The sequence below is a fragment of the Prosopis cineraria genome, unplaced genomic scaffold, assembly GCF_029017545.1.
Source record: "Prosopis cineraria cultivar Desert tree isolate PC_DT_omini unplaced genomic scaffold, ASM2901754v1 PC1, whole genome shotgun sequence".
NCBI classification, from domain to species: domain Eukaryota; kingdom Viridiplantae; phylum Streptophyta; class Magnoliopsida; order Fabales; family Fabaceae; genus Prosopis; species Prosopis cineraria.
In genome coordinates this window covers 39,596,351-39,622,386 of record NW_026555332.1, presented here as the reverse complement: position 1 = coordinate 39,622,386, position 26,036 = coordinate 39,596,351, and the positions used below count along the sequence as shown (strand labels likewise).

Genomic DNA, 26,036 nt, shown 5'->3' with positions numbered 1-26,036 from the left:
TCTCTAGTATAGGCCAAATCTATTAAAAAAAAAAAATCTTTTATTTTACCTCTAAATATTCTTACATTAATGTAATCCACTCATACATATTTTGTTTAACTTTAATATATGCAACAACACGGACACCTTTCTTTTTCCAATGATGTTAAAGTACCCCCTTGGATCCTATATGAGAAAAATTAAAAAGGATAAAATTGGTTCTACGACTTCCATCTGCATTTTGAAGTGCCTCGCGCAATACTCCGGGCACTTTTAAAAGAGATATATTTAATGTACATATTAATGTTCAGTCTCAACGTATAAATGACAGAACACACAACACAAACATGTTTGTACGTATTTTCATAACAGATCACACCATCACTTTCGCTTCTTTTCCTTTTTATCTCTTTCAAGTACGACAGGAGCTGCAGGTATGCTAAACCACCATTCCCGGAGCCTCCTTCCACATCTCTCCGTGGTGGCTTTTCTAGGTGGTGAATACCTCGTGAATATCTCCAGAAAGACTAGTAGAATTATGTACTTAACAGGTAAGACAGCCAGATAAGGCCGCTGACACCGAAGCAAAGGCAAACTTTTCGGTGGCCTGATCACAAAAAAGGTTCAAATATTACCATCTTTGATGGAAGTTTAGCACTAAAGTTGAAAATAGCTGTCAAAAATATAATTTTCCATCAAATGCATCTAGGTTGCTGCATGGATAGCCAGGTAATCTAATCTGCAACAACTGGATGTGAAGAACTGAGGGAATATGGACAGTAATAATCCGCGCAACTGAGCAGAATGATGTTGCCATCCTGTATGACCTGTTCAGCTTGAGTGATGGCATTCTGAACAGCCAGAAGCTGCTCCATTGTATTCATCGGTGGGGGTGCTTACCTTAACTTCATCGACAGGTCTAACCTTGGTTAAAAGATCGAGTAATTAACAGAAAAGCTGAAATGAATATTAGCATCACCGCCACTGCATAGCCAATCCACCCCCTGAAATACATATATGATATAAAATCATGTTAATTGCATCATTCAAATTACACAGATCACACTAGACCGATCAACGTAACCCAGCTGTCTGCGGATTATACTTTTACTATTTAGGTATCATACTACTAGAGCCAATCAGCCAAACGTGAATAACTAGTTCAATCTATAATGACTGGCGGAATGACCCCTAGTTTTTGGATATGGTCACATCTAGAAATCTGTAGTAGCTAACACTACAGAAGCCCAGCCACCCATCACTGTCACCCCGGCCAGGTCAGTGCAGTCTGGCCCTCAATTATTCATCCAGCCGCAAATATTTCTTAATATGTGAAATCTGGTCATATAGAAAAGCCAACATGATAATATTACACGTTGAAAAAAGAAAAAATATAATAATAAGGAGAATATTTTAGCTGTTGCTAGCCAGTTAATTGCTTCTTTGTTGCGATTGAGTTGGTTGTGTTGCAGACTGCAGTAGTCATTGGGTTAAACCTGTAAAAGAAGGACTGGTTTCTTGCTTACTCAAAGCTAGAAAAAGTAAGGCAGGACAGAGAATGAGTAAAGAGGGTATTCAATCCTGTTTCTTTATTTTTTGATAAGACCATCAGACCATGTTAGCTACTTTTCTTAAACTAAGAAATCAGTTAAATCTCCGACATCTAGAGTTCTCAGCAAATATTAGGTCATCAAAAAGAGCAGCCAATAACTGAATATTTATTACCTGTAGATGATATAACTAAAGATCAAACAAAAGCCCAAGGACTTTCCTGATCATCCCAACACGCCAGAGATTGGAGGGACTCCAAGTTCATTTATTGGGAAGAGCAGCTCCTGCAAGTAAGGTGGTAAATGATAAATTGCAGCGTCAATATTGAATAATCAGGGCGGGTGGATTCACTCCGGTTAATAAGCAGGGGTGAAACCTATATACAAATTAATCTTTCAGTTTCCAGATGCGACAAATGAGGTATGACGATGTCCCAGTACCTTCATGACAGCCAAATTAGTGTCTACACCATCGACTTTAACTCCATTAACAGTCGCTCGTGCGTGCAATACCACCTTTTTATAGTTGTCTTAGATTCTTGAACTGCTCTTTCCATGGAGTCATTTCTCCAACTGATATCTCACCCACAGCAAGCCCGCTCTCATTAGAGGTGTTTGAACTTGTTCCAAATACAAATTTTAAGTTAAACCATTTCCAAGGCCGAAACAGAGTGCATTCCACTTTCAGCCTTAGAGTCATTTTGTCATCTGGCTCCCTTAGGTTTGACATACTAGCAATGGTTTCTAATATCACGTCCCCACTTGGAAGCTGATCACATAGATTAACATAAGAAGAGTCTCATGTTGCATAGCAGTTGCAGAACCAATATCTTGAATGGCTTGTAGCCGCAAACTCCTAAAACAGCCTTCCAAAGTGCTTCATCCCGTGAAATCCCTTTAATGCTATACTTATTTATAAATTTATGGACATAGAGGATTTCCCGGATGATAGCCAGCCAATAATCACGACGAGCATGCCCTTTAAGCTCTGGAAATTCAATCACAACTGGCTCTGATCTACAGAAGCATTTCAAAGTCAGTAGCTAGTTAATTTTTCAAGCAAATATCCTAAGGACATGAGGTGTCCTAATGCAAAGAAAAGTAACATAAGGCCCATCATCGGCAGAAGAAATTCTGCAATCACTTACAGGGACTCTGAGTTATAGAACACAGCCTTATCAAAAAGTCTAGTGCCCCATGGTCCAGTCACTCAGGTTTAACAACCTGTTTTGAGATCATCTGATAAATCATATCTTTTGGCTTGTCATATGATACAACACGGAGAGCTTCAAAGTAAAGGGCATAGTTGGTCAGGATTAAACGACCTGCATGCACGTCAGGAATAAGACTTACAAAAGATCTTGCATATTAATGTGCATTTTAATTCCATTTGCAGCTATGTTTATTACTATGTGATTGAACATATACTTAGAAAGTATCAAAACATATTTATTAACAAACTTACCAGGCCATGCGGATATCCCAACATGTTCAAGGACTGGCTGTGTGGAGACTGTCCCACAACCTCCAGAATTTTCTCATCTCTAGATGACCGTATAGCAGAAAGGAGAGATGACTCAGAATTGTTCCTCCATTTTTCTGATTGCTCTTCATTAATTCAATAGCAAACTATAAGATAGATTTTTAGCGCCTACCTCAATTTGATACAAAATATATAACATCATATTGACATATTAATGATTGATCATATCAACAAGTAGTAATTATTACAAACAAAAGCTGGATATCTGAAATCATCAGCTAAGAAATACAGAACTATACTAAACAATAGTATTAAATATTAAACCCATTTAACACACAAATTTGAAGTTTGTGGCTATTTTGAACAAGTGATTAAAAGTAAAACATAGATTTTGGCTAAAAGGCTGAAGCACCTATTGAGAAGCACAATAAACCTAAAGCTGATGCAAAAAAAAAAAAAAAATCCAATGTGCTTTCCCATTGCCCCTGCCAGTACTCTCATATTTAAAACTGCAATTAAGATCAGCTTTACTAGGAAATTCTATATTCAGATTCTCAATGGTTAAAACACTTTTTTACAGTCTATTAATTGGATTTTAGAATGTAATTATCTCAGACATTTTAAAATAAAAAAAGCATGATAATACTGCTATTTAGGCAGCAAACAATTTTTAGATGATTTATTGCAGCTGCCTACAAAAGATCACACCTAGCTAAGCGACAAAACGTCTGGCATTCTCCCTTCTACTGAATGAGGAAAAGTAAATTGATATTTATAGATAAAGAAGGCTGGTCTACAATAGGGGGCATTAAGGACTAATGAAATAACTAATATACACATAATGTCAAAATTCTTAAAAATAATTTCATTAGTTATAATGGTTTAATATTTCTTGCACTCCTCAAGCTAGTGGACAGACATCCTCCATGCCAAGCTTTATAATTAAGTTCTGAAATGAAACACTTGGCAATCCTTCAACAAGCTCATAAGCAAATTAGTCAGGGGACGAAACATGGCAATGAAGGCTAAATACAGCAAGAATAATACCTAGTGAGAATGAAGGCCATTTTGAAAAGGAAAATGGCAATGAAGGCCATAAGTAACAATGTTTTCCCTGGGCATTTCCAAGGCTGACAACATAAGGTGTTCTCATGGTTGAGGCAGCAATGGCATCAAACCAAATGCATTTCAATTAAGATAGTTTTGGAAGGTGCCAAATGGTAAAGAGCACAAGATGAAAATGACCAAGTGAAGAATGGAAGAGGACAGTATCAAACACCAAAAATAAGGCCCAATTAAGGAAGGTGAAGGTTGGCAATCCTTCAACAAGCTCATAAGCAAATAGTCAGGGACGACCACATGGCAATGAAGGCTTAAATACAGCAAGAATAATACCTAGTGAGAATGAAGGCCATATTTGGAAAGGAAATGGCAATGACAACATAAGGTGTTCTCGTGGTTGAGGCAGGCAATGGCATCAAACCAAATGCATTTCAATTAACATAGTTTTGGAAGGTGCCAAATGGTAAAGAGCACAAGATGAAAATGACCAAGTGAAGAATGGAAGAGGACAGTATCAAACACCAAATAAGCCCAATTAAGGAAGGTGAAGGATTTGAATAGACAAAACGGGAAGCCTGATACAAATTTTGGGGGGGCAACAGTGATCAGAGGAAGTGCCATGCCACTCACATGTCAGTGGTGGGATATGATGCAGAAACGTTGTGGAGGCAAGTGCACAGCAGACAATGGTGGTCTGGTCAACCCAAGGTCAACTGGCAAGCTCCATGGTGGTGCAAGATATTTGAATCAGATGGGACTTCAAAACATATGACCATTGACAAATAGCAAGGAAGGCTATGAGATCTAAAGTTTCAATCAACCTGATTATTTGCTAGATTCTAAAAATAATCACATATTAATAAAGAGTCTTACACTAAGTTTACAAGAAATGATGGATGGGATCCATAAGGGAAGCAGTAAATCAGCACTGCAGTTAATAGAGAAATAAACTAACATTTATTGCAAATTTACCATGCAGATTGTAGACAAAGGTTGCCACAGGCGGAACAAAATTATTGAGTCTTGATTCCATCAAACCAGATATCACACCAGAATAGTGCTATGGCCAAATTAAAGAAGAAATTCCTCTTTGAAAGCCTAAAATCAAGCTATGCATAAACATTAAAAATATGGCAATAGTAGAGGTGTCCTTGGAAGTTGGCAAGGTCACATGCTCTGAGGCTATGTTTGGCATGCAAGTTTTAACTAAGGAAGGGGGAGAGGGTACCAAGATTTTGCTTTTTTTGGTATTTCCAAAGCTCCATCCTAGGTCAGCAAATTTCAACCACACCCCAATGGAATGTGAAATTTTCCTGAGAATGCATTTGTTATGACCAAAATCCCTCCATCTTTTTCCAAATTTTCAGATTCAACCCAACCTCTTCATCACCCCTCTTGACATCAACGGGGTTAAATGTGGAGCTTCAATTGGTTGACATCAATCCCTCCATTGCAGCTCACTCCTTCATCCTCCATCATAGATTTGTCCACCAGTAGTCCTCCTTCCTCTCTCATGGACATCAATCAGCAGCCCCTTTCACTCCATCATCTTCATAGACCTCCCCTCCACTGCTACTCACTCTCCCTCACCCCATAGTACATCTATCAAAGCCCTTCTCAGCACCACTGCCACGTACTTCTCCTACTTCAATCTCTGGCAATTTTAATTCTTTTTTCTTTTTAAGTTGATACAGAATTAATTTAAAATGAGGGTAATTTGGTTTTTTTTTATCTTCCATTCCATTGTTCAAAGACACATGCCAAACAAAAAGCATAGAATTATATTATTTTTCCTAATATACTGAATGACCTTTTAAAGCTCAGTTCCATTCTTTGTCCTGTTGTAATTTCACAAAAAATCTTTACAGAATACCAACAAGGCCTTAATGTTGGATATCTAAGGATATTTATTACTTTGGTAATTGTTAACAATGAATTTAGGTTTCTGCCCTTTCCTTTCTCATATTTTAGTAGCAAATTCTACATATGAAATCTAAGCTTCAACTGGTTTGGCAAAGTTATAAGCAGCAAAGCAGACTAGTTATTATTTGACTACCACAACAGACTAAAGTCGTATATGTATGGTGTATTTTTTGCCAGATCATAATTGGAAAGAAGTTTTAATAGATCAAGAAAGAAAGAGAACAGAGAACCCTATATTTCACAAACTCCGCAGCATAATATCTGTCTAGATAATGCTAAAAACTTGTGCTTCTGTGTACTAATCATGAAGTTTCTTTTCTAATAGATTAAGTTCTGCTTACTACAGAATGCCGACGGGTCCATCCAATAGTCACAGAAAGACAGATATAGTATTTGTACATAGAAATAAGTCTACTTCCCTTAAAAAAACAAAAGAAAGGAAAAGGAAAGGAAAATTGGAGTGAATGACAAAAAAGAGAATCATCAAACACAGACAAAATGCAAGGCAAGTAGTTTGCATAAGAAACCTCAAAGTTAAACAAAGGAGGAAGCAGCGGCATGCTTGAAGGTAAAGGCTGTTACCTTTCTAGACCATTTAGGTACTTGTCAAAGGTGGAGAATTGAAGACGCCCACCAGTTGACAAAGTTAACGTTGAAAAAAGATTTTCACTTATGATGATATTGGCTATGATGGGAACTGCAGGAGCTATGCGGCAGAAAGCTTCCAAACCAACAGATACATCCTCATCAACCTTCTAAAAAATAAGATGCCCATCATTATTAAATAATAACTGGAGTACTCAAGATGATAGGAATGCTTATGTATGCCCATCACTTTTGTGCATAATGACTAGAGTATTAGAGACTTTGCAATGTTAATGAGGTAACAGAACACCAGGAAGGCAAATAGCTAAAAAAAAAAAGGCATTCTATATGAATTCGATTTTCATTCAAAAGAAATAAAGTAACAAAATATCAAGTTCTTAGACTAGGAAATAAGGCATTTTAAGTACAACGGACATTCATCGTTAGATTCCAGTGGAAACATAATTCGCACTGACAATAAAATGCAAAATGGTGTTCATTCAAACGCATTCCAGTCATTTATCTAGATGGTCTATGCCATGCATTGTAGATTGTTCACAGTGACCTCCAGCATTAGACATAATTAATAAATAACACAAGATTCTGAACATAATTTCCTTGGTTTTTGTGATAACATTTACAAATACTTTTCAACACAGGATTCCAAGAAAAAATAACACTTGTGCTTAAGATACATACATTAAGCAATGGTTGACTGGCAGCAGCTGGGGCCTCCCAGGCAAGCATCATGTCATATGTGTCAAGCGTCGGAATGTTTTATCTGAAAGGTAATCAGTCGCTTGCGTTGATAGAGCAAGTGCCCTAAAACAGCAATATTCAAGAAAGTTCCTTGCATATTGTGATGGATGCTTTATAGTATCAGAAGCCTCCTGATTGAAGCACTCCTGAAGCTCACTTGAAGATTTTCCAATAATTCTGCATCATTAGTTTCTCTTTAAGTCAAATTTCCAATTAAAACTATCGGTCATTGTGTCACAAACAAATGCAAAGGATATTGAAGGCTATTCACCCTTGAAAATCAGTCTCAGAAGTATGAAAGTTCCATTACTGATACTGTTAGGGGCGTAAAAATTGATGTGTACATATAAGATGGAAAGAAGTGAAATTACTTTGAGCATCTACGAACAACCATGTTAGCAATAGGAGAGAGCTCCGGTATCCTATCCCCACATGCAGAAGGTGACCTTTCAATCTCTCGAAATCTACATCAAAAGAACTTCGCTTCCCAAACAACCATTTAAATGATCCGTCTCTTACCAGGCCTTCTAGCATATTTCTGGCTTTACTTGCTGCAGCCATCTCTTTTGACTTCAAGATTTTACAGAGTCTTCACATAGTCGACGAAGAAATTGGTATCCGATTTGTATTACAGTTCTTGCATTTACTGAAATACAAAATATTGCCAACATAATCAAGACGAAATCTCAAAATAGACACATCAAGTAGTAAACTACTAATCATAATAGACTTGACACACCAATCCAACTGTAAATTTCAGGATAAAAACAATCTCTGGAACTGTTTCCTTAAACACACACACACACACACAAACAATTTCTAGAACTTTTACAGGAGTCACAAAGTATTGCTCGCAAGATACGTTTTAGTTCGCCGTTGAATTGAAAAAAACTCAAGGAACATATGCAGATTAAGATCACCGCATGCTTTGCTCACCGTTAAGTATACTTCAAACTCGAGGATGAACTTGCATAAATGCGTCAGATACTCATCAAAATCCCAAAACAATTAAAAGAAAATCTGAAACAAAGAACCATTGTCGATAAAAGCCTGGCTAAATAGCGGTACCGCCACAACCAAAATGACTCACCTCAAACTCAAAAGGCAAGGTGGTACGGCAACAAAAAGAACCTCAGCTTAAGCAAAGGAAATAATTGGAACTCAAGCAAATTTACAAGAAAATCGACCATCGATCTCATGGACGATAAGTAATGAGGTACAGCCACAATATTGCATATAGCAGGATCACATTCACCGACAAACTTGGGGCGGAAGGAAGCAGAAACTTGGGGAAACTCGGTGAGAGACATGTAAGATTCTATCTTGAATGGGGGTTGTGAAAACTACAGAGATAAGAATAAAGTGGCAGGAGAAATGAGACAAAAGAGTCAAGCAGCATGGATCAACTTCTTTCTCAAGGCTGATGCATTCGCGTCTTCACCAGAAAGTGAAGAGAGGCAATCGGGATTCAGGATAAAGGCATTCCAGCATTCACGCGTGAAATGATTCCTTTCTTTACATATTACTATTGGGTTAGGTCCGAGGCAAAATTATACTCAAGTACCCAACTCTGTAAATAGGACAAATTATTCATGTTCCCACACAAATTTATTCATCTTTTTACGTTAATCCTATAATTCACCACCTCCTCCTTATAGATAAATAAATAAATAAAATTATTCACAAAATAACAAGGCATGGATAAAATCGATACGTACCCTCCAAACGGTAAAGATACTCCATAGGGAGGTTATGTAATTTCATCCCTCAACGTTGAAGCACGAATGTCAAAATAAAATTGTTTTATTATAAATAAAGTTGTTAAACTCACGTTTTTAAATAATTTATAATAAAAATATAATTTTAAATTATCATTTAAGAATTTATCTTTATTAAAAATAATTATTAAAAATTTATCATTAAATAATTAAAATATAAAATATAATCATAAATTTAATTTAAATATATTTAAAATATAATTATTAAAATTAGACCCATCTATAATGATAAATTATCATATACAAAATAGAAATTTTAAAATATAAAAACTTATTTTTAGTATTTTTGTTTTCTTTTTTTATTAATATTAGTTTTTGCTTATTATAAGCCAATTTTTTATAGGATATACTTAACTCACTTAAAAAAAAAAAAAAATCTACAAGCTTAACAACTTTAATTAAATTTGCATGTAATTCAAGTTTAAAATTGGTTGACATGATTTTGTCAACTAAAAATATAAAAACAATAAACTTACTAATTTAGCTAAGTTTATATTTAATTTGAGTTTTTAAGTGAATGAGCACGATTTTATAAGTGATAAATGTAAAAACATTAAATTTTAAATTGTTAACTCGAGGATTTGACAACTATAATCATAAAATTCTTATCTCACATAATAAGTTAGGATAAAATCCTCTACATTTGGCTCTTTAAAGTTGTGTAGATTTGAGATCATATTAGCTGTCGATTAAACAAATTTTATGATTGGGTCAGAAACATTTTATTGAGGGTTTTGAATGCCATATTAACTGGTAACCTGTGAAAAAGATATTCTCTAATTCTCCGTTATATATGACAATTTTAAGGCACTTGATTCTATCAACGGCTAATATTATCTTAAATTTGCAAAACTTTTACAACCAATTTTAGAAGATTTTGATCCAGTTAATTATGCATGAACCAATACTTCAGCAAAATTACCGCTTTGTCTGTATCGCATTTGCCACCTCTGCATGTAGAATAAAGAGTTTTATTTTTCTCCAAGAAAAGAGATAATATTTAAGTTTTGGAAGTGTGTCTTCTCTTCCAAAAAAAGAAAGATCACAGAGGCCCATTGACATTTGTGGCCCAAGTATTTGGGCTAACGACTTTAAATCTGTAAAATAGCAAAGCCACCTTCGGCTCCAGAAAAACTCACTCCTGCTTACGTTAAAAAAAAAAAAATAGAATACATGTGAGAAATTATTAAAAAAAAAAACAGCACACCTTCTGATTCATTCTGTTACATTCGTGATCACGTCTTGTTTGTTTGTTGTTTTTTTTTAAGTTAGGAACAAAAGCAAGAAGTTTTTAAAAAAAAAAAAAAACACCAGACCTACAATGATCACCTTTAATTCAGTGGGGGATGCAGTATTAATAAATGGTGATGTTAATAAAAAGAATAGAGTTATTATCTACTTTATCTAACTTTTTACAAGTCACTTTTAAAATTTTTACCAAAATTAAGAAGCTTAAAATTTATCAACCATGTCTGAAAATTAAAAATTAAGTTTTTAACTTTGTCATTATTAAACTTATCCTTTGAGAAGCCCAAAATAAAATTTGAACAATACTTAAACCAACAAACACTAGCAAAATGAAAAAGATATTAAGTATGAATGTGTGAGGTAAGTTTTTGTTTCTAAAAATTTGTATATTATTTAAAAATAAATTAACAGTATTTATAATTTATAGAAAAATTGTAGTTTTATCCAAAGTCAAAATCTGTAAAATTTACTCAATGATCATTGAACAGGATTATAAAGTCATATTTACCCCAATTTCACTTTCATAATATCTAGTATAGTGAACTCATATTTACTAGGGGAAAAGGTACAGCTGTAGGAATATAATTATTAGGATATAAAATCCAACAAGGAATTGCCAATTGAGAGTCACTCAACTCCAATGTGGACTGCCATCTTTGTTTGAAGACCTGTCCTGTTAAGTTAACATCACTTGACCACAATAGTGGAAAGTGAGGAATGCTCCCTTTAAAGAGATAACAACAAAATAAAATAGTCCATGAGCTAGCTTTGTTTTGATTTGAATCTCAAAGCGTGAGATCAAACAAGCACATACACATAATTTTGCTTCCATTTTGGCTGTTTTAGTGGGTATATGATATCAGCTAGCCACCTGACCTCCTAACAACTTCCACTTTCACTTCACAACCTTCATAGTGATTAGCGATCCCTCCTAGGTCCATGAACTTGCCCATCTTTATTACTCTTTCTCTCTCCAACTACTTCCTCTTAATTCTTGTCCCAACAATATTTAAATATATATCCATATTCACACACACACACACACACTCTTTAGATAATAAAATTAAAAGGCATACCATCATCATCTTAGCTCAAGACCCTTTGAATCTAGAATGAAATTTCTATATTGATGTATATGTCCCACTCCTATTTTTAATCCATCATCTCCCTTCTCTCTATTATTTTTCTAATGTGCTGTATGTATTTGATTTTATAAATATAAATTATTGATATTGCTTTAAACTGGTGTCCAGAGCTACTTCTTCTAGCTAGTCCTTCTTATAAAGCCTTGTTAACTACTCTCATGACATTAATAAAGTAAGTTAAAATTAGTTAAACATAAAAATTTATAACTTTTGAAAGTTATCCTTTAATTGGCATAATTCATTGGGGGAGAAAGGGGAGGATATAGTCAAGAGAAAAGGAAATGAGAGCATTTTTTTTTTAATGAGCCATAAATTTCATTAAACTTTATAAAAGGTCTCATATTAAGAACTAACATGTACACTTGGTTTTGATATAGAGAAAAATAGGAAGAAAAATTTTCAAAAATAGTAAAAAAATTTCTCTCAATTTTTCCTCATCCATATTTTTCTCTCATTTTTCCCCTTATCCAAACCAAGTCATAAGCTCTTCTAAATAGGATTGGAGGGAGTATTATTCATGCATTCGGGTGTGAGGAGGAAGACAAGAGGATGGTCAAAAGTGGGGCAAGAGAGAGAAGAGAGAGAGAGAGAGAGAGAGAGAGAGAGAGAGAGGGGCAGCAAAAGTGGGGTTTGAGAGAGGTTCATAAGATGTTATCATATACCTGAGAGAAGTTGGAGAACCTACAATGCCCATCCTCTTTTGAGCATGCTGTGGCCCATTCAAGCTGTCCTCTTCCCCTCCCAATTTTATGGATACAATGCATCTAATCCTCCTTCCCTTGTCACTAAAGAAAGACAACAATTATGTTATTATAGTCTTTCTTGTATATTTAATTATTCTCCTCCTCAATCATTCACTTAATGATGTGGCAACATCCATAAGATTTCATGACTTCCTTTCTTCAAGTTTGATTCCCTAGATTGTTCTTTCAATTGCATCTGCCTAGTTTTCTGTTTTTAATATTCCTTTTTTGTGCTAAAACCTCTTTTCACCTTCAAAAGAAAGTAGGGAAATAAATATAAGTAGCTGATCACACTTAATAGGATAAAGTTTCTTATTGTATTACACAAACATTTATATGATACAACTATTTGATACTGATATAAATTTGAGTATTGTTATGCCTAAATATGAATAATTCTTTCAACATGATTTTTTTCTTCAACCTCTTGTTTGAAAGGCATTGAATCCCATTTAATCAATCTGACTATTATCGCTAGAATATATATCCACATAGACAATGGGGATCTTCATACAACTTCTTGTCGCTTGGGTCCTACAAGACATGGACATCCTGGTTGATCCATTGGTGGCAGCAGATAGTTTGATTACATGTGAAAGAACTTGGGGAAACCGAGGCAATTACTTTACTTTGTATTTTTAGAATAGTTTTCCTGGTAGTTTTATTTACCAAAAATTATAGTTTTGGCAAACATACTTTCATTATTTCTATAGAAAAATTACATCTAAGTCTCACAAAAAGAAATTTATTATCAAAAAGTCTCATAAAATTTGCAAAATATTCTCAAATCCTATATATTTGTAATTTAATAAAGGATATTTACAACTTGTAAAGGAAGATGACAATTTATAATAACAAATAAATATCCCTTACTCAGTTATAAATGCCTTTTGTCAAGTTGTAAATGCACATAATTTGAGATTTAAGAATATTTTATAAATTTAATGAGACCTTTTGATAATAAATTCTTTTATATAGTTTTTCCTATTTTTATTGCATTTCTAGCAGAAGAAAGAGAAATGAATAATACATGCATAATCAATCTAGCATATATATTTTAGAATTCAGAATAGCAAGTGAAAAAGTAAACCTGATGAAAAAATAACCGATCTTAAAATAAATTCTCCTTAAAATGACTGCAAATTTTTTTAAAAAATCTCATTTTGTTAAACTTTATAATAAAGTGATGAATTTAATCAAATCTCCCAATTTTTTGTATGAAAGGCCTAATTATAAACTTTATTATAAAATTATAAATTATTATCGTGTACGTCAGAACTCATTTAACAGTTCAAGGAGTTTTATCTTAACACAATTGGTAAGCAAGTTAAATGTGATCTTTAAAATAGAAATATAAATTCATTTATTTTTAATTAGGTTGTGTTTGTTTCTTCGTTCAAAAGCTCCCAAAGGATGCAACGAGTATTTGCTTCTAATAAGTAATAACAAAAACTTTGGCATTCGTGTTAACATATATCCAAACACGCACTTATTTTGTTACGTAGTATCTGATCACATTATGATTATAGTCTTAGCTTTCTTAACAAGCCAAACTTGCACATTAACGATACATATATGTTTATCCACTTATTTGAAGGATTGCACACAAATACGTTAAAATCTAAGCTTTTATAAACTATTACATTTGAGAGGGACTTTACAAGCAAGAATGTCCACATTTACCTACAGCATGGTGTGGAAACAAATGGAAGCTTCAATTTGAAAAGAAAAGGACAAAATATGGAGCGTCCTCTTGATCCATTAATTTTCTTGGTCATGACATGAGACAGAATCACAGAAGTCCTCAAAACTGAAATAATCAGAGAGGCCAAGTTGGATGAAAGCAAGAGACCCCCCCACCGTATCCTTCTTCACCATTTCTTGAGGATAATCCTTTTGCCTTGAATGCCTTTGCTCTCTAACACAAAACCGAATCAGTAATTCATCAATACATGATTATATTCTGCTATTATATATCGTCAAATGGTAATACAAGTTAAAAACATTTCTTCTTAATTTTTCCCCTCAGCACCGGAATTCAAACCTGCATTGTTTCTATAGCATCTGTCTCTGAATTGAAATCATAGAAGGTACTTGCTGCAGTCAGCTTCATAGATAGAAACTGCAGGTATAACCAAACCTCAATTGATTAATGTATTTGATGTGAAATATATACTTTGTTTTTCAACTTTTTTGATCTCTTACCTCCACCTGATGCTGCAAGGACTGAACATAGTTTATAATCTCGTCTAACATCACTGCCATACCCATGGTCTGCAAATTTTTTACTCATAAATTTATATCACCGACAAAAACAAATTGAGCTTCTGGAGTGTGTGTGTGTGTGTGTTTCTTTTACCTTGTAACATCCTGGGACAATGGTCTGCAAACGTCTTATTTTTTCATTGATTTTCCCCCTTCTGACCTGAAAAAATATGTAACGATCTTTTATGACAACATGAATCAAACTTGAAATTCATCTCAGACTAAGAGGCTAGAAACGTACTTTTAAACTTGTTATAAAAAGAAAGAAACATATTTTTAAACTATTCTCGTTTTTCAGAATTATACCCTTTCTGCTAAACTGTGACTGTCCGTAGCTTGACCTCTTCTGGCTCTGACATGAACCACCTCCTTTGGTTTACCTTCTTCTGTTATGTTGCTCTTGGCTCTCTTAACTCTTCCAGAACTCTAAAACCATACCCAATAAATAACCCATTAGTTCATGTCTTGCTTACAAATAAAGTTATGAACTTTAACAAAAATCCAAAAAGAGAAAGAAAGATGAGAAGAACATTAACGAACACTAATGACCTTGCTTCCACTCTCAGAAACTGCAGGAGCCGGGTTTACAGAACTGGTCTCTGAAACATGATCAATGGCTTTCCTCTTTTCACTATCCTGGATTTCGTTTTCTGCTGGTAAAAAAGGGAAAGTTCCATCCAAGTTGGCTGGAAAATCAGGGTCTTGAGAGAAAGGAATGCCTGAACATTTAGATTAGGTTGTCCAGGACAAGTGGGCTCATCATGCCTGTGAAATGGTTCATAAGTTCCAAGCTTGGATCAATGTCTAAGAAAGGAAAGGAAGGTCTAAGGCTTTGAAAATCTGTTGTGAATTCAGCCATGTGACTTGAAGACGTATGGCAAAGTGTTTGTGAGATGCTTAGATGGCAGATGGTAATGGGAATGATGGCGGTATTTATATAGCAGGATTGAAGGTACATTTGATGAAAAGGAGAAGCATGGTGAGGTGGCAAGCTTCTGCACTTGTGTTCCCTGGTTGGGTCCCACACATAGTACAAAGGGAAATATCTCAAATAACAATATGGACTTCATGTTTTGGGAGAAAAAGCACTTATAATTTTTGGACTCTTCCAAACTCTGGGTCCCTTCTCTTGTTAAATCGGATCTAATATTTCTTTTTTTCACCGTGGGAATACATCTGGTTGAAGGAACAGCCTAGCTGGAAATTCTTCTAAATTACAATTAGACATTAATGCATCCTCTTCTCTTTTCCATGAAGTTGTGTCACTGATGTGTAACTGTAAGTGGGTATTTAGGATTGGAATCATATTCATTGTTTTTGGGATAAAGTTGCAAGTTAGTTAATTAGAAATTAGACAGAGGGTAGGGATATTAATCAAGTGAAGGGATTCACCAAGTCTCATACAAACTATGAGATAGAGATTATGTTGGTTGATAATTTATATAAACACTTTATAACCTTATGTTGGTAGGGTGAGTTATGAAACAAAAATGATTCTGCTCTCAAGAGAGATCGCTCCAGTGACAGAGAGGGGTTTTTTTTTGGGGGGGGGGGGACCAGACATCAAACTTTTTAAATGTTTGGTATGAACCTTAAACCAAAATGCAAGGTTTGGATTCAAACTAAACGAGATAAGATTTTTAGTAATCTAGTAGAATCCACCTAAATGGCCACTCATTATGGGCACCACTAAAAATCTTCAATTTACTAGGTTAGGTTCAAGTAATCCACCCTTTTGGGATTGTGAAAGATCATTAAGCAGCTAGTACAAAAGATAAAGAGAGCATCATTATGGATTAGTCTGGAAGTGCATAATGATTCTCAATATCATAGCGTCCAAATGAAATAATTGGAGGCATTTCTGCACAGACGCGTCGTACATGAACAGTTAATATTGTCGCAATGTTGAATATCACATGAACCATATCAAGGCCTACAGAAAAATTAAAAAGTTGAAACTGAGTTTGAAGAATAGGCATGAGTTGTTGATAGGGCTAGCAAGTTGAATGAATAAATTGGAGGTGTGTTTGAGAGGATTTCCAATGAGTACTGTTTGGCCACGCACTTTGACAAGAATTTGTTTGCTGAATTTGGATTTGATATGGACTGGAATTTGAGAAATGAATGCACCAAACTCACATGTGCACTGTGCGTTTGGCATATGACAGTTCATTCATTTTTCTTATAGGTCTTGATGCTAATTCTGACAATCTCAACTCTACAAGAGCCAAACACAAACTTACTCTCTTCTCTTTGTTTAAGACCCAAGAAAAATATATGGATGCAAGAGTGTCCTAGCAATACGTAGAGTTGATAATTTAATATGCAAATTAAGATAAAGAACTAAAAAATTATGAATAAAAATATTGTTCCACGTCTTTGAATAAAATAAATTTTGTTAGTTGGGGAATTGGTGAAAGAGACTTAATTCTTTTTTTTTTTATTTGACAATTTCAACATTTGTAGGCAAGGCTCAATCCACAATGCGAGCATCATAAGAATACCTAGGTGCTGACTGAAACAAAAGTTCTTGGCAACTTAATTTTATTTAAGCAAGGTTTTAAACATTGTAAATAGAAAAAAAAATCATGTTACAAGAGCTAGCTATCCTAAATTCCTAATTAGAATCTTGGCAAATTGTAATAAACAGGAAAAATGACGATAAAATATTCACCAAAATATATAAATGATAGTCAGATCTCTGAAAAAATGTCATAATTCTTTTAAATTTTAAATTCCTTTCTAACATTAATGATTTTAGGTTAAAAGACTAAATTATTTTTTGTTTAAAAAATAATCAGTTCATATGAAAAGTTATGATTCTTATTCAGTTCTTATGATTGACAGAATAAAAGTTGTGATTACTTAAATAAAAGTTATAACTTATTATATTTAGGATTTAGACTTTAATGACAAAAGAAATTTCACATGAAAAGTTATGACTTCTTGTTCAATTTTTACAATTTATAAAATAAAAGTTGTGATTGCATAAACAAAATTTATCATTAGTTATTTTCACAACTTGGAACTTCAATGACAAATAAAATTTTATATAAAAAATTGTGATTTTTTATTTAATTTTTGTAATTCACAGGATTAAAGTTGTTCATTTAAACAAGAGTTATAATTGGGATTGGTTATTTTTATAACTTGTTTTACTATCATAAAAGAAATTTGGAAGTTATTATTTTTTGTTCCATTTTTATAATTATAAAAAAAAATTGTAATTACCTAGACAAAAATTGTGATTGAAAAAATAGAGCCAAATTTTTATTTTTATTTTAAACAAAGAATAATTTAATCATTTAACCTAAAATTATTGATGTCAGAAAGATACTTAGGACTTCAAATGAATTATGATTTCAAGAGACATGCTTGTAATTTATATATTTTGATAGAATTTTATTATCATTTTTTTAATAAATATATTAGATAGTGTATTAAATAATCATTAAATAATAATATAAAAATATTACTAAATAAGCACAATTATAGTTTACGTTTTTCTTAAAACCTGGAATTTAAGAATGAAATTTTTTATTTTGATTGAAGACACCCTGATTATATTAAACCATTTTTTCTTAGATTTCCACATCCCACGGTATTGTTTACTACTTTACCGTAGGACTTATTTATCAAAATTTATAAAATTAGATGCATGTCATATTTTTAAAACTAAATCCGAAAATAAATTGTATTTTGATTGATAACTTATGAGTAAAGCAACTTTTGAAAAATTTCATAATATATTGTTGACGTATGTATGTTTAATTTTATTTTTTTTTTTAACGTGTAGCATGAAAATTGTCCCTCAAAATTCAAAAAAGTAGGCATGGGCTTGCATTGGGAAGTAGGATTGGCCTCCCTAGTGGTAGCCCTTCCCTAAAATGGCTATACTTTTCACTTCCTTAGGAGGCATATTATTAATGATGGCCCAACTAGAAATAAAACAGTTAATTTCGGGACAAACTTCAAAAATCACTGTTACCAAAATGTTTTTCAAAATAGCACTACTTTCACAAAACTAGCTACCTATATATCGTACATCCTAATTTTTGACAACTGAATTCTTCCACAACTTTTTCTGGTTTTGGGCACATACCCATTTTCTTGCATATTGTAAACGTGCACTCAGCGTCCATCCTCTTGCTTTTAACCTTTCGTTGACTATAATCATATGTCAAGTTAAAAATTATAAAATCATAAAACTATATATATATATATATATTGCCAAACAGAACAGTTTTATATTTGCTTAATGTAATAGTTTTATTTAAGAAGCTTATAATGAATACTTAAAAACTATATAATCTAATGAAATTGGTTTTTTTTATTTCTTTCCCACTAATAATTAAGCATTGGACTTTTTCTACCAATGTCCTATGAGAGCCCAGCCGAGACCTGTAACTAGGTTGGCAATAGCTTAAAGGTGACAATCTGAGGATTGAGAATGACTATAATTAATGGCGTATGAATAGTATGGCCACAAAACTTTCCTTTTACTTGCTAAACGAATGAGAGAAAGGAAATTGATTTTTTTTTTTTGCATATTTGCAACTATATAATGATAAGAAGCCAAAACAATACCATCATATGACCACATATAGACTATTTAAGTGGATACATTACATTGGAATATATTGCCTTCTAGTCTGAAATCTGAATGCGACACTTGTATTTATGCGACCTAACTTAATCCAAGTTAATTCAATACACATATTCAATTCCTTTTGAGGACTGGCTGGCATGCAATTTTTTTTTTTTGGGGGTTAAAGTATATATGACGCAATCCTACACAGTTGAATCTTGAAATTGTAATACATAAACCGGATATTTTTCATCAAATGCAGCTGAAAGTTGAAATTATATGTTAGTAGTAAAACCTCCCCCACCGGATTGTACATGATAATTGTACATCACCCACCAAACAAGAATGCTTTGTTTCATGCCAAAAAAAGAAAAAAGATTGATCTACATGATAAACATATTACTCATATCTTTAACACGGCAAGATCAACATGCATTTAATGTGAGGTTTTTATTGGCGAGCAATCTATAAATATATTTATGAGTGTTTTTTAAACTTGAAAGCATATCCTAGACTTGTTGGGTTGAGAGCCAATTTATTTAAATTTTTGTTTTTGCACACAGAATTTTGGGGGGAAAAAAACGGCGAACTCAAGAAATAATGACAAGCCTAATCCTGAAACTTTGCAAACTAACTGGGGCATATTTACTATTTGTAAAGAGATGAATTTTTTGAAAAAATAAATCACATTAATATTTGTAATTCATTAACACACACGTCAATGCAGGATTCGGACCCTCGACGAGGACGTAACAATTAACATTAGCAGTAAGCAACTAGTCATTGGCTATAAATGATCCCTTTTTTTGGCCAAAAATAAATCATCCATTTTGAGAATTCTTTTATTTCTTTCTTTTTTTTTATTTTCTAGGGAGATTAGGTCAACCAGGTCAACTGAGGTGATTTAAAAAAAAAGACATGGGAAGAATTTAAATTTTATATTACTACTCATATTCCATTTTTACGCAACATTGTAGGTTGCAAGTTATAGAATGTATTGTACAACACAAGTGACATTCGCTTGCACCAGTGATTGGGCTTGATGTTCAAACTAACGGGCCTAATCCATCTATTTTCTTTTCTGGGCCAAAACTTCATTAGCTACACACGCACACGCACACGCACACAGAGATCACAATTAGGGGTGAGCATCAGTCGGTTCGATTCGATTTAATTTTAAAATATGCAGAACCAATCGATCAAATAACATTAAAAATGAAAACTGAATCGAACTGAATAAGGATCGAACCGAAATTTGGCAATTCGGTTCGGTCGGTTAATTCAATTTTTTTGTTTCATATTGGGCTATTGAAATTGGGCCCATTTTTAAAATATTAAAATAAACAACATTACAAAATTGGACCTTTTTTTATTGGTTTTTTTTAATATGAATCCATTCTAATTACACCCATTTGACATAAAACTCAAATATTATAAAGGTATAGATAATCAAATAAACAAACACAAATAAACACCGATGATCAAATAAGTACCCCATAATTCAATCACAACACCTACTGAGTATCGATGAGAGTGACTGACCGAAATAGGGTTTCAAGTGATGTTATTATTTTTTATTATTTATTAAAATAAAAATAAAATAAAATAATTTATAAATTAAATATATATAAATTAATAAATTATATGTAATTCGGTTGGTTCGGTCTATTCAATTTTAAATTTTACTAATTGAATCGAACCAATCAATCGAAATATTTAAAATAAAAAAACCGAATCGAACCGAAAAATTAAATAAATAAAATTTGATTCGATTCGATTTGATTTTTAATTTTAATTTAATTTTGCTCACCCCTAATCACGCTCCTCATTATTTAAGTTAAGAACACGCTGTACTAAAAACAAACAAAAAAGCAAAGAAACTGGCCCTGGTTGTGAAGATATATTTGGATCTGGACGTCATCTCCGCGGATGTAATTTTTTTTTTGGATTTCAGTTTATATTTATAAAAAATATATTTAAAAAATCTAACTATTTATTAAATTTAATAAAAATATATCTTAAATACAGTTTAAATGTACTTTTAAAAGTTACCTAAATATGCTATTATTGTGTTCGGGAGTCAATATCAGGCACCAGCATTTTCTGTTACCAAAAATAAAAATAAAAAATATGAAATCATGGCCAAATCTATTAATCTATGCCCCTAAAACATTCTCCAAAAATATTTAAATCACATGCTAACCCTAGCGAGGAATCATGAAATGTAAAATAAAATAAAAAAATAATTTTAATTAAAATAATTTATTACAATTTTATTAATTAAATAATATAGTGAGAGATAAATGGACCCGCTTTATCATGCCTAAGTGACATTCATTAAAAAAAAAGCAGAAAAAACAAAAAATTGATTATTAAAAACAAACTTTTAACTATAAAAATAATTTCGATTGCAAGGACATAAAAGCTTAATAAAAATGACTATATTTAATCTTTACAGAAATTCTCTAAATTAATTTTCTTTTGTCTTTAATATTAAATTAATACAGCGATGTTTTTAATCTTTACAATCTCTAAAATAATCTGTCTACGTACATAGATCAAGGGAAAATTATAATGAAGGACCTCTATCGAAAAGGATTATACTGTCAAGATCAAGGACCAAATCGCAATTAAATTTTAGCATGAAAAAAAAAACTGCCCCTCTTTTTTGAAACAAAAAAAAAAAAAAAACTCCCCACTATCACCACTCATCAAAACTTTATCATCGGTGGCTGGACCACCCTGCCGAATTGACTATCGGAGCTTCCATATCGGTGGCTAGGCTAGCAAGGGAGACAAATTAAATTTTTTAAGGTGATCGGGATTTGAATCTACATCCTTTTAGCTACCAAAAAAACAGTTATTGCTTTCAAGTATATAACACAAATCTTTATATATATATATATATATATATTATTTTGCTTTTGCTTTCCATATCAATATTTATCAGAAGTTTAATAATTACTTGTCATTTTACAAATTACTATTTATTAAATTATAAATGAGACTTCTTAAAAAATTTAACATGCATTGATTTTTATAAATATTTATTCATTTTTATTACTAGAAATTACAAGTCTCCATTAGTAATTTAAAAAGTAACTATTTGTAAAATGACAAGTCTCGTTATTAGCTTTAAAATTTTCTCTTAATAATTTAACAATCAAATCCCTATTAATAATTTAATAAACAACCATTTGTAAAATGACAAGTCTCGTTACTGGTTTTGAAAATTTCTCCTAATAATTTGATAAGTTAATTTTAATAAAATAACAAGTTGACATAAGCTTTTAATATGTAAACTTTTAATAATAAAAACAAGTAAATATTTATAAAAATTGCTGCATATTAAATTTTTTAAACAAGTCACCATTGTTAATTTACAATTGATTATTTATAAAATAACAAGCTCTATTACTAGTCTTGAAAATTTCTCTTGACAATTTAACAAGTAAATTTTAGCAAAATAATAAGTTTACATAAACTTTTGACATATAAAATTTTAGTAATAAAAATAACTTCATATTAAATTTCTTCAGCAGATCCTCATTGATAATTTAATAAATAATTATCTGTGAAATGATAAATCTCATTATTACCTTTGAAAATTTCTCTTAATAATTTAACAAACAAATCCTCATTAATAATTTACAAGTATCTATTTGTGAAGTGACTAGTCTCATTATTGGCTTTGAAAATTTCTTCTAATAATTTGACAAGTAAATTTTAGTAAAATAATAAATTTATATAAACTTTTGATATATGATTTTTTGATAACAAAAATAAGTAAATATTTATAAAAATTACTCTATATTAAATTTATTTAACAATTAACATTTATGAACTTGTTAAATGTACAATGCGAATTTTTATATACATTTTACTTTGTTTTCACTTTCCATGATAATAATTTTAAGAGCTTAACGGTTACTTATCATTTTGTAAATGACTATTTGTTAAATTACTAATGAGACTTGTTACCAAAAGTTTACATATCAAAAGCTTATGTGAACTTTTTATTTTACTAAAATTTATTTATCAAATTATCAAGAGAAATTTTCAAAGCTAATAACAAAACTTGTCATGTAACAAATGGTTACTTGTTAAATTAATGATGAAAACTTGTTAAAAAAATTTAACATAAAGTGATTTTTATAAACGTTTACTTATTTTTATTATCAAAAGCTTACATGTTAAAAGCTCATATAAACTTATTATTTTACTAAAATTTACTCATCAAATTATTAGGATAAATTTTCAAAACCAGTAATGAAAATCATCATTTTACAAATAGTTAATTGTTAAATTACTAATAGGAACTTGTTTGTTAAAGTATCAAGAGAATTTTCAAGGCTAATAATAAGATTTGTCATTTCACAAATGGTTATTTATTAAATTATCAATAAAGATGTGTCATTCTTGATATAAAAATAAGTAAATATTTATAAAAACTAGTGCGTATTAAATTTTTTAAAAATTTTATTTGTAATTTAACAAGTAACCATTTATAAAATGATAAGTAATCATTAAATTTCTTACAAATATTAATATGGTAAGTGAAAGTAAAGTAAAACATATATAAAGATTTATATTATATAATTAAAAGCAATTGTTAATTTAGTGGTTAACTAATTTTTTGATGGCCAAGGATATGCGGGTTCAAATCCCCTTGGCCACCTTAAAAAAATTAATTTATCTCTCTCATTGGTCTGGTGATTAGTGCAAGAACTTTGACGAAAGGTAACAGTAAAAAGTGTTTTTTTTAAAAGAAGGGTAAGTTTATTTTTTTATGTTAAAATTTAATTATAATTTGACCCTTTGATCTTATAGAGTAGATTCATGATCATTTAAATTTTTTTGGTAAGTAAAATGTTCCAGAGGTCCCTTATTGCGATTTTCCCATAGATCAACAGAAGGGTCAAGAGTTTAACGCAGTTCACGGTTACAAGGAAAGCGATTGCTGTTATTATTATTATTAGCTTACTTGCAATATGTATAGCTAGTAGGTCAGGCAAATCAGATTTTTTCAGTCCGTAAGCCCAAACATAAATAAAAACTCATACACCGAAGCTTGACTCAAATAAATCAAGCTTTTAAGTTTTTCTGGACCGGTCTAAAATTTCGAATTTTAAGATATATTTTTTCTTTTTAAGTCAATTTAACTTTAAAATTTATTACTGTCATTTTTATAAAAAAAATATATTCTTTAGGACGCTTAAAAAAATGAAAGACGCAAATTTTGTTTAAAAAGAATTGTGAGTTTAAAAGTTTAAAAATTAAAATTAAAATTATAATATGTTTTCAAGATTATTTTAATATATTTTACAAATTAAATTTGATAGGAATATAAGAATATGGGTATTTTTATTTCTGTATAATATCTATAACAATATATTCAAATATACATGTAATCTCTTAGTATAGAATAAACTTAGTTTTAAGAGATTAATTAATATTTACGTATCATGCAAATTAAAAAAAAAAAACGATACAAGGTTCAAAAAATTATCCAAGCTTGGCCTGATTTTTAAAATTTATTCAATCTAGCCCTCAATATCCATGCCCGATTGTAAAGAAAATGACATTTTTTCAAGCACAGTTTTAAAATTTTTTAAATTTATTTAGGCTGATCTAAATTACCGTCCTAAAATAATTTGTGGTTATTATAGTTAGCCGGTGGGATTTGAACCAAATTACAAGCTCGCCTGTGATTGAGAAGGGGATCGATAGAGCAGCAGAACAGAAGCGGAGGACGAAGAGATAAGAAGAGGCGTCACTTTCGAGAATCCAAGACAGCTAACAAGATCACGTCTCAAACTGTTATAATCATTTAAGGAAGAAACTCTTGACACATCAGATGTATCTATCTGTTGCAACTAACTAAACATATATAATTCACACACACACACACATTACCTTCTACTTAAGTTTCACCATAACCTCAGACAACCTGGGGCTAACTAGCTAGCTACCCAGCTTGTTTAATCACAGTTTGATGATCTTATATCTTCTTCACATCGATGTCGGAGTGATCATTACGTGTATAACGAGTATTATGAGATGAGTTGGTGCCGACAATTACGGATGAATTTGATGATATATGTAAGAATGTATCAAATCGTTTGTGCCGACTTGCGCCGTCGTTGTCTGGCAGTGAATTGTGACCACATGTCCTTGTCATCCTTCTCAACTTGACTCATCCTCTCTTGTCTTCCGCTACGACTTTTTCAGTCTCGGCAACCATTCCCTCTCTTCTCACATGCCTCTATTCTATCTCTTCATTAAATTCCCATTATTTGTAATTTCATCTACGAAATAGACATGTAATTACCTTCGTTTAGTGATTAATCGAAGTTTGGATATATATATATATATATATATATATAATATAATTGATCCCAACAAACTCAACTATGTACAGAGAACAATATTCTCTAGGGCCTAGGTATGCTTTTTTTTTTGGGTGGAAAGGAAATTCATTAAATAAAATTATATATGCAACATGTATAAAAAAGTGAAAAACAATTACATCATATTTTTAAAGATAAAAAAAATTTATGAGTATGATCCACAATAATTTTAATATATATTATAAAGGAAAATTCATTAACAATCTCCTCGATGAAGATGCATTTATTGTGAACTTTTCATAATTTTCAACTTAAAATATTAACGCCAGTTTTCTAAAAAATTTTAACAATGGTGATCGAAGTAGATAGCCATGCAATAAAATTGCTCCGATAGAAATCATCATATATATCAAGGGCTAAAACTTTTTTTTAGATATTTGCTGTAAAAGGACATTTTTTGAAGGCATAATTAATGGTCTCCATTAGGTCATGGTTGATGAAACATTGAGAGTCGTGTGTCATCTTACGAAAAAGTAGGTATACATGCCTCGCTTCTTTAGACTTTTTTCTTAAAAAAA

General features: G+C 31.8%; 1 protein-coding gene and 1 pseudogene across 1 annotated transcript; both read right to left on the bottom strand.

Annotated features, from left to right (window-relative positions):
- Positions 1–212: 212 nt before the first annotated feature.
- On the bottom strand, positions 213–8,822 carry LOC129300561 (uncharacterized; annotated as a pseudogene).
- A 5,135-nt stretch (positions 8,823–13,957) lies between these two features.
- Positions 13,958–15,405, bottom strand: LOC129305094 (transcription factor BEE 1). The gene is given in 7 exon segments (XM_054945048.1): positions 13,958–14,173; positions 14,300–14,377; positions 14,461–14,529; positions 14,615–14,680; positions 14,827–14,946; positions 15,070–15,253; positions 15,255–15,405. Coding segments are annotated over 7 exon segments (741 nt in total). The 5' UTR covers positions 15,380–15,405; the 3' UTR covers positions 13,958–14,074.
- Positions 15,406–26,036: the final 10,631 nt, after the last annotated feature.